Source organism: Coregonus clupeaformis, unplaced genomic scaffold (genome assembly GCF_020615455.1).
Source record: "Coregonus clupeaformis isolate EN_2021a unplaced genomic scaffold, ASM2061545v1 scaf0053, whole genome shotgun sequence".
NCBI classification, from domain to species: domain Eukaryota; kingdom Metazoa; phylum Chordata; class Actinopteri; order Salmoniformes; family Salmonidae; genus Coregonus; species Coregonus clupeaformis.
Genome location: NW_025533508.1, coordinates 626,713 through 636,816, shown reverse-complemented (window position 1 = coordinate 636,816; position 10,104 = coordinate 626,713). Strand labels below are relative to the sequence as shown.

Below are 10,104 nucleotides of genomic sequence, written 5' to 3'. Positions count from 1 at the left end.
TCTGTATAGCAGGTTTACGTTTATTGTCATGAGTCTTGTCCTAGAGGCAGAACTGAGCGATTTCCTCTTAGGGCAGCTTTAAAGTCAAATTGGCTATATTGTAAAAGTTCATGAAAACAAAAATAAGTTTAGGGTTAGCCATTAGCTAGGGTTAGCAGTGTGGTTAAGGTTAGGGTTAAGGTTAGGGTTAGGATTAAAAACTGATTTTATGACTTTGTGTCTTTGCCAGCTAGTGACCACTCTGCAGAGCAGAGCTGCCTCCAGAACAAGATTCATGATGAAAAACGCTAACCTGCGTCTGTCTACCAATGGCTCTGGTCTAGATATCTGCCCTCTTCTCTCAATAATACAGCTCCTGGTCCCACCAACCTGTGAGAGGGAATGGAAATAATCAGAATTAGGGTGGACTACTGCAAGAAATGGATGGATAGATGATAAATAGATGGATGGATGGATGGATGGATGGGTGGGTGGGTTGGTGGGTGTGTGGATGGATGGGTGGGTGGGTGGGTGGATGAATGGATGGATAGATGCATGGATGAATGAATGGATAAGACAGAGGCAAGCATGGTTACTTACTTCCTGGATGTCTTCTGACCCCCAGCTTCCTGATCTCGTCATAGACGAAGATTAGAATTCCGTACGGGATTGGAACGAACCACCATTGGCCCCTGTAAGGGGGAGTTACACGCATGAACAAACCAACATGAAAGCCATCAAAACAATGACAGAGAAGATGAATCGACAACCATTTAAGTCAAAAAGAGTGTAACAGTACCTAATGGGCATGAAGTTGAAAATGTTAGGCATCCCTGGACAGTAGCACAGCAGGTTACCCAGTAACAGCTGGAAGACGATGGCACTCACCAGCACCTTGTTCCTGCACACAAAGGGAAAACATGGAGGATGATCAAACAATGTTTTATTAGCCCCATTAAGATTGACACATCCCAAGTTATTTTGTTGGAAGCCTTCTCTGCCACCATCCTTTCATGAACGAGACATAAAATGGAGTATATGATTGTATGTAGGGAGTAAGAGACATTTGTTCCCTGCAGTCACCATCCACTGACCTAAAGAAGCCCTGCTGGAAGATGGACAGACGGCGGGTTTTCCTGATCAACACGTCAGCAATCTGGCAGATCTCGATACTGATGAAGAAGACAGTGTAGCAGGTGTACTGCTGATACAGACGCTGGGCATATGTCTGCAGAACAGACAAGACAGGAGATTTTCAACAGGCATTTCCAGGAGGTACAGGTAAGTGAGGGCGCTGTAATGCCACACGCACTCGCCACCCCTGGCCATAAGACACACACACACTAAGCCCCTCCTGGCCATATCTATCCTACAGTAAGCCACACACACTCACCCACTCCTGGCCATAGCTGTCCTGCAGGTCCTGCAGATGGACGTTCTCCCAATGGGACCTGAGCCCCACACACAGCAGGGGATACCAGCCCTCCTGGGCCATCGCTGTAAAGTAGTCTGTGAAACCAGCGAAAGACTGGATCGCTCCTGGAGAAGGGAAGAGGGGGAAAGGGGGAGAGAGAAACAAAAAGAGAGGGAGGGAGGAGAAAATTGAACATGAAAAATGTACTATTAGACTATTTGTAGATTATCACCTTGAATATTGGTCAATAAACCATTCAGCTTCAAGGATCAATCGAGCTCAAAGGACCTAGTGAAAAAGCAAGGCCTCTTCCAGACATTTACATACTACAGGAACAGACATGAACCCTCACCAATCTGGAAGTAGGAGTAGGCAGCCAGAGCTTCATTCACCAACCTATCCTTACGCGGGTTCCTGGGTTTCAGATGCATAATATCACTCTCTGCCTTCTCATAGGCCAGAGACACAGAGGGAAACTGTGGGATAGAAGAAGAAGAATCGGCATCATTCTAGAGTGGTCTTAGAGAGCAGGGCGATGAGGGGTGAGGAAGAGGAGGAGACTCACGATGTCAGTGGCCAGCTCGATCATGAGGATGGTGATGCAGCCCAATGGCAGAGGAACGCTGACAGTGATGTAGATGAGGTAGGGCGTGAGCTCCGGAATGTTCTTAGTCAGCGTGTACGCAATGGACTTCTTCAGGTTGTCAAAGATCAGACGGCCTGGGTGTCAAATATGGTCGAAATCATTCCCTCAATATCAGTATTACTTAGTATCATGAAGGCTTAACTTTGTGAAACCAAATATTGGTTCACAGGATACATTTAAATTGTAATCAGCCTGTTAAAATGGCAATTTTTTTGTGATTTGCTAAGACACTCTCACTCACCCTGCTCCACCCCTGTGACGATGGAGGCAAAGTTGTCATCCAGCAGAATCATGTCAGCTGCATTCTTGGCTGCGTCAGAGCCAGCTATGCCCATGGCAATACCGATGTCTGCCTTTTTCAACGCAGGGGAGTCGTTCACCCCATCACCTGTCACAGCCACAATGGAGCCCTTAGTGAGAGAGAAAGTGAGAGAGTGAGAGAGAAAGAGATGGGATGAGAGGGTTTGAGAGAGATAACATGACAAAAAAGAAGGGTAAGCAAAACCAAAAACCTCTCTGGAATGCAGTGTGACTAAAGTCTTGGTATTGGTGGGGGGCTCACCAGGCGCTGGCAGCTCTCCACGATGATGAGTTTCTGCTGGGGGGAGGTGCGGGCGAACACCATTTCAGGGTGACTCCTCAACGCTTCGTCCAGCTCCTCACTGCTCATGTCCTTCAGCTGACCGCCACTGATCACACAGGCACGGGCATCCCTGAAGACCACATAGAATAGATTAGATTAGAATATGATAGATTAGAATAGACATGTCAAATCCACTGACAGGGCGATATTACCTCCAAGAAGTTTTAGGAGTTCTCACTCCTTCTTATTTGATATACAAACTCTGTATAAATAGTCAAATCTGTCACAGGAGATGAATCAACCACAGTGAGAGTCAGAATCCTAACCCTGCCATACCGTGTTGGTGTTGGGGACCAAGACCCACCTCCTGTTGACCTGCTCCACGGGGATGCGTTTCCTGGTGGCGATGTCCTCTACTGTCTCACTGCCCTCTGTGATGATGCCAACGTTGGCTGCGATGGCTCTGGCCGTGATCGGGTGGTCACCCGTCACCATGACTACCTGAGGGAGTTCACAGTGGAATGAGTTGATGTAGGTTGATGTGACACAATGAGAGAGACTGTGAGGGTCTGTTACCTTGTATTAGCTATGTTCTAACTCTCTCTCTCTCTCTCCCTTTCTCTCTTTCTGTCTTTTTCCTTTGCTCAATCTCTCCCCCATTTGACCCTCGTACCCTTATTCCAGCCGTGCGGCACTTCATGACAGCGTCTGGCACAGTGGCGCGGGGCGGGTCGATCATGGAGATGAGTCCAGCGAAACACAAACCAGACGTGGTGAAGTTCATCTCATCAGAGTCAAACTTGTAACCACGAGGGAACTCATTCTCATTCAGATAGATGTGACAGAAACCTGGAGACAAATGTTTGGACAGATTGGAGGGGTTAATGGGTTTTTATGGGCCCATAGAAGAGACACCATTAAGGTACCAATTTCCCCCTGAGCTTCTGTGGTACTATTTTGTATTTTCACATTATTTAGATGTAATTTTTCTCCCCTCATCCTCTCTTGTAGTCAATTGATCCTGTTGCTTTTCTCTCTTGGCTTGTTCCTACAGCATTCCTGCATGGTTTCCTATAGCCTTGTATGGTCCCTTACCACTGTTGGGGAAGCTACTCTGAAAATATAGCTTATCAAGCTACAAATTAATTCACACTGGAAGAATGAATTCACACGGCCCCGTGTAGCTCAGTTGGTAGAGCATGGCGTTTGCAACAGGGGGCCAGTATGAAACATTTATGTACTCACTAACTGTAAGTCGCTCTGGATAAGAGCATCTGCTAAATGACTAAAATGTAAGAAGTTAAGCTACACTAAAGCTACCATTAAGAAAAACATAGTTTACTTAACTAAAGTTACTTAGAAAAAGTAGTTCACTACATCCAAACTCACTTTGTGTTAAATTATTATATCTGAAACGTCATAGACTACAAATTGCAAGAACAGATCATTCTGCAGTCAGATGAGTGGCGCAGTGGTCTAAGGCACTGCATCGCAGTGCTAGCTGTGCCACTAGAGATCCTGGTTCGAATCCAGGCTCTGTCGTAGCCGGCTGCGACCGGGAAACCCATGGGGCGGCGCACAATTGGCCCAGGGTATTGGAGGGAATGGCTGGCAGGGATGTAGAGCATGGCCAGGGTTGTGGGTTCGATTCCCATGGGGGGCCAATATAAGTCGTGTCTGCTAAATGACTAAAATGTAAACACAAAACATTAGGCAGGTCTGATGCCTAAGAAAATTCTTGCCTACTTCACCGGTTACCCATATTTTATTTTATTTTAGCCCAAAAAAGTAGTGTGTAGTTCCAGTAGTTAGCTACAATGCTACATGGCAAAAAGTAACACTAAAAAAGTAAAACTACTGAAAACACTTCCAAGATTTGAATTTAATTCAACTACTACCAAGCTACTAAAAAAATTACTAGTTGAATTACATTTACATTTTAGTCATTTAGCAGACGCTCTTATCCAGAGCGACTTACAGTTAGTGAATACATATTTTTTTTATACTGCCCCCCGTGGGAATCGAACCCACAACCCTGGCGTTGCAAACGCCATGCTCTATCAACTGAGCTACATCCCTGCCGGCCATTCCCTCCCCTACCCTGGACGACGCTGGGCCAATTGTGCGCCGCCCATGAGTCTCCCGGTCGCGGCCGGCTGCGACAGAGCCTACATGTAGTTCACTACTCCCCAACACAGTCCCTTACCCAGCACTCTCTCCCCCAGGCTCCCCAAGTCCATGTATGCGGTTTGGAAGGCCTCTCTCCACTGTTCGTCCAGGGGCAGCTCCTGGCCCTTGATCAGGATGGTGGAGCAGCGCTCCAAGATCCTCTCTGGCGCCCCCTTCATCACCAGCAGGTAGCGCAGGTCCATGGGGTCCTCCAACTCATGCACTGACAGCTTCTCGCCACCGGGGGGAGAGAGAGTATAATTCAAACACAAATAGCTCATTCTGGTAACGCCATTAAGGTAATTCTAATGGTCACATGATACACCTATACAACATACTATAGATTATATAACACACTTTCAACAGACTGACTTGAAATCAGATCAGAAAATCAGGCCTCTTACCTGGAACTTGTTGGTGGAGTTGAATGGTACTTCAACAACCTTTTTGAATCGCTCCCTGTATTCCATCATGTTCCCTATGGCCAGCTCAGTGAACTTCAGCAGAGCCGTCTCTGAGGCGTCGCCCACCACTATTCTCTGTTGCACATAGGTGTATATGAAAAAAGGTGTTTACATCATAAATCATCTAGTTTTTAATTGATGCTGTGTTTGTGAATGAATATGTTTGCCAATGTGTCTGTTGAGGCTGGTATCGATCTGCTCACCCTAGGAATAGGTAGAGACTCCTGGTTGGGTTTGAAGATGGCCCGGTTACAGAGTCCTGCCACTCTTGCCAACGATCGCCATGTCTCGGATGATTGGTCAAAGCTCTGACCTGATTGGTCCTCTGTGGTGTCTGCGGCATGGACCACATTGTCGAACCACAGGTGGGCAACGGTCATCCTGTTCTGGGTCAGAGTGCCCGTCTTGTCGGAGCAGATGACCGAGGTGGAGCCCAGGGTCTCCACAGCCTCCAGGTTCTTCACCACACAGTTCTTCCTGGCCAGTCGCTTGGCCGTCAGCGACAGACACACCTGGGGGGAGAGAGAGGGAGGAGGTGGATGAAAACTGTTAATAACCAACTTGATGAAGGCCTAGACAGACCAGAGCCTCAGTGTTGACTCACAGTGACAGTAGCCAGCAGCCCCTCAGGTACATAGGCCACCACGATGGCCATGAAGAAGATCATAGCCTCCAGGAAGGCATAGCCAATAAACATGGCCACCACGAAGAAGGTGAATCCAAAGAAGATGGCCAGCCCAGCAATGATGTCAACAAAATGCTCAATCTCTATGGCAATTGGTGTCTTCTCATTGCCTACGCCTGACGCCAAGCTGGCAATGCGGCCAATGATGGTGCGGTCACCCGTGTTGATGACCGTTCCTGTGGCCACTCCTGGTAGGGGCCAAGCAGAGGAAAAGGGATTTTAGATTACATTGTGATTATGATGTTGATGTTTTTGCTAATTTGTGTTGTTATGAGTGTAAGTGTTTCTGTGTGAATATTTTCTGTGTGTGATTGAATAAGGGGTGTGTGTCTGTCAGAGGAGGCTGGAATATATGGAATGGTACCAATACTACCAAACACATCAGACTCTGTTCCATTTATTCCATTCCAGCCATTAAAATGAGCCCGTCCTCCTATAGCTCCTCCCACCAACCTCCTCTGGAGTCTGTCTGTAGTACCTTTCAGGCAGTGGTGGCAGCGTGTATGTGTGTCTGCATGCCAGTGTGTGTGTGTATGTGTTTATGTGTGTGTGTAGCTCAGGAGGTTGGTGGCAACTTAATTGGGGAGGACGGGCTCATCGTACGGAATAAATGGAATGGTATCAAACTCATCAAACACATTGTTTCCATGATGTTTGATGCCATTCCATTGACTCCATTCCAGCCATTATTATGAGCCGTCCTTCCCTCAGTGTCTACCTTCCAGGCAGGTGGTGGAGAAGAAGGCGATGTTCTTGGTCTCTAGGGGGTTCTCGTGGGTACACTCTGGGGTTTTGCTCTGGGGCTCTGACTCTCCTGTCAGGGATGAGTTATCCACCTGGAGGGGATGATGAGATCAAGGAAATCAGGGTTATAACATATGAAATCAACCAGGGTTCAAACCGAGGTCTTCTGCATAACCTAACCCTAACCCTAGCCCTAACTTCATGTTCACATCCCGAGTCAACCCTAACCCTAACTATGGCTTCATGTCCACATCCCGGATCAACCCTAATCCTAGCTTCAGCCCTAACCCTAACTCTATAACCCTAATATTAATCCTAGCCCTAATCCTAGCCCTAATCCTAGCTCTATGTTCACATTCCTGCTCAACCTTCATCAACACCCTTAGCCATTGAAACTGTGTTAGTGGTCTATAATGGGAACTGGTGGCCTAGTGTACCTACCTTACAGCCCTGGGCAAAGATGATGCGGATGTCAGCAGGCACACGGTCGCCGCCCTTGATCTCCACCAGGTCTCCCACCACCAGGTCCATGGCATTGATCTGGTTCTTCTGCCCATCACGGATCACCAGGGCTTGCTAGAAAGAGATAGATGGTTATACCAAATCCCAGGATTTCAATGATTGATTGATGGACTGACTGCCTTGGCTCAGTGCTGTAGTGAGTGGATTATGATCTGTCTTGATGAAAGGAATATATTTGTCATGAAAGTAAACAGTTTCTTACAATAACAAAGTAACTGTTGTATGGGTATTCAGGGCCAGGAGTTTTTCCTGGTCTGGTAACATGTTCAGGAAATACTCATGGCCCTAGTTATAATGTATTTCTTTAGTTATAATGTATTTCCCTAGTTATAATGTATTTCCCTAGTTACAATGTATTTCCTTAGTTACAATGTATTTCCTTGGTTATAATGTATTTCTCTAGTTATAATGTATTTCCATATCTTTACCTGTGGCACTAGATTTTTGAAGCTGGCGATGATGTTGGTGCTCTTAAACTCTTGGTAGTAACCGAAACAGCCAGTCACCACAACAACAGTGATCAGAGTGATGGCGAGGTACAGCTGTAGACAGGTGTGGTCACAGAGAAATAGTGATGAAACAAACAGTCACAATATGTTGAAGCTGTAATACATGTTGTTATCGTATATATTCCCCTTTCTTCACATTCAGTACTTGCTCCTTCAGCCTCCCAGTGCAACTTTAGCCTCTCCTTCACCCTCTCAGTGTAACTTTAGCCTCTCCTTCAGCCTCCCAGTGTAACTTTAGCCTCTCCTTCACCCTCTCAGTGTAACTTTAGCCTCTCCTTCAGCCTCCCAGTGTAACTTTAGCCTCTCCTTCACCCTCTCAGTGTAACTTTAGCCTCTCCTTCAGCCTCCCAGTGTAACTTTAGCCTCACCTTCACCCTCTCAGTGTAACTTTAGCCTCTCCTTCACCCTCTCAGTGTAACTTTAGCCTCTCCTTCACCCTCTCAGTGTAACTTTAGCCTCTCCTTCAGCCTCCCAGTGTAACTTTAGCCTCTCATTCTGCCTCCCAGTGTACCTTTAGCCTCTCCTTCACCCTCTCAGTGTAACTTTAGCCTCTCCTTCACCCTCCCAGTGTAACTTTAGCCCCTCCTTCATCCTCCCAGTGTAACTTTAGCGAACGCTTCAACTCTCTCCTTATCCATCTGTCAACAATCCTTTCCTCACTATTCTAATATTGTTCAACATTCCTGCCCTATAGTCTCGTACTCCACCTCTTCCTCCACCTCTCTCCTCCCCCTACTCCTACCCTTCCTCTCTCCTCCTCTCCTCCCCCTTTTTCTTTCCCCGCTCCCTCCTCCTCACATCGTCAAAGCAGCCGAGGGTTCCCCTGGAGAACTCGATGCCGAAAGCAATGAAGCAGATGACGGCTGCCACCCACATCAGACACTGCAGCCCTCCGGCCAACTGGCGGGCAAACTTGACATACTCTGGGGTCCCTTTGGGGGGAAGCAGTTCGTTGGGGCCATCCCGCTCCAGAACCTCCACGGCTTTGCTGGAGGTCAGGCCCTGAGGGGAGGGAAGGTGAGGAGGAGGGGGGAGAGAGTGAGAGAGAGGGAGAGGGAGAGAGCGAGCATTTACTCTATATTAGCAGCAGTCTGTTTCATCACAAAGACAGACAGACAGACAGACAAACAGACACAGACAGACAGACAGACAGACAGACAGACAGACAGACAGACAGAGACAGACAGACAGACAAAGACAAAGACGAAGACACAGACATAGACATAGACATAGACACAGGCACAGACAGAAACCCCATGGTAGTTTAGTTACCTTGGTAACACTGGTGGTATACCTCATCTCTAGCTCTTCTATTGTGATCTCGTGGTCATCCTGTAAAGATTGACAGACTGTAAAAGCTACAATGTATTTATGCTGCAATTCTGTCCCATTTCATTTCCTTTTGGTCTTGTGAATTACACTCACAATGTCCATCTCCTTCTTCATGCCCTCTAGCCTATCCTTTTTCTTCATCTTCTTCTTTTTCTTCATCTTGATGTCCACCTCTCCATTAATCTCAAACATGTCGTAAGAGTCCTGAAGACAAAGAAATGACATCCTGTATCATCTTGCCAGGGGGTGAATAAACAATATCCTTGATCATTGAAGGAAAATCACATTTAATTTATGGCAATTTGATCAGCGCTTTGATTAATCACATAAATGGGTCACCTACCCCTTTACTCATGGTGGAGGGCCTGCCCAAATCAATTGAAGTCCAACGCTCAGTCCTCTTTTCCCCCGAAATCTTGGAAGCGTCTTTATATCCACACTAGGGACGTTCCTCACTGTAAAATCCCCAACCTCCAGAGCAGGACTAGACTGTTGCCTCAGCTTTATATACTACTGCACCACCTTCACCTTCTCTACCCGCCCCAAAATGGCAGTGCCATTTTAAGTGCAGCCAATGTCACCCCTATTAAGGTTAGTGGCAACGCGTCCCCTACCCACTTTGGTGGCTCTTTCATATCAGTGCCAATGGCCTTGTGCGTAGGGCTTGTACCGGTCTTATCAGAATACACACTTTCTACATTCCCTGATTAACTGTAAAGCTACCAAGAAGGTCAATGCCATTCCAAAGTCACAACTACTTCTTTCACTTGTGATAGGCCAAATCTGTATTACATCAAGGATGATTTTCTTCTCAACTCAGATACCCATTAATTGACTGATACATTGACACTGAGACAATGACTGGTACAGATACAGAAGACATGAATTGGATGAAACACATCTAGTGAGAAGTAGATTCAAATGCCTTCTATATACTATAGTTCATTATCTGCCCTCAGGAGGGCTTAACTTACAGAATATATCACTGTAAAAAACTGTAATGGACAATTCAAATAAAATACAGTGGTATGGTCATGCCAGGGCTATAAGCATTTAG

General features: G+C 46.6%; 1 protein-coding gene across 1 annotated transcript; it reads right to left on the bottom strand.

Annotated features, from left to right (window-relative positions):
- Nucleotides 1-229: 229 nt before the first annotated feature.
- Nucleotides 230-9,897, bottom strand: LOC121543053 (potassium-transporting ATPase alpha chain 1-like). Its single transcript, XM_041852746.2, has 21 exons — nt 9,141-9,897; nt 8,988-9,047; nt 8,514-8,717; nt 7,635-7,748; nt 7,126-7,260; nt 6,659-6,776; nt 5,860-6,128; nt 5,459-5,767; nt 5,196-5,330; nt 4,829-5,021; nt 3,296-3,471; nt 2,987-3,123; nt 2,602-2,752; nt 2,281-2,449; nt 1,959-2,113; nt 1,746-1,869; nt 1,373-1,518; nt 1,074-1,207; nt 779-880; nt 580-671; nt 230-369 (listed from the first exon to the last, which is right to left on the bottom strand). Exons 1-21 carry the CDS (start codon nt 9,270-9,272, stop codon nt 341-343), a joined length of 3,084 nt encoding a protein of 1,027 aa, XP_041708680.2. The 5' UTR covers nt 9,273-9,897; the 3' UTR covers nt 230-340.
- Between the last annotated feature and the right edge of the window lie 207 nt (nt 9,898-10,104).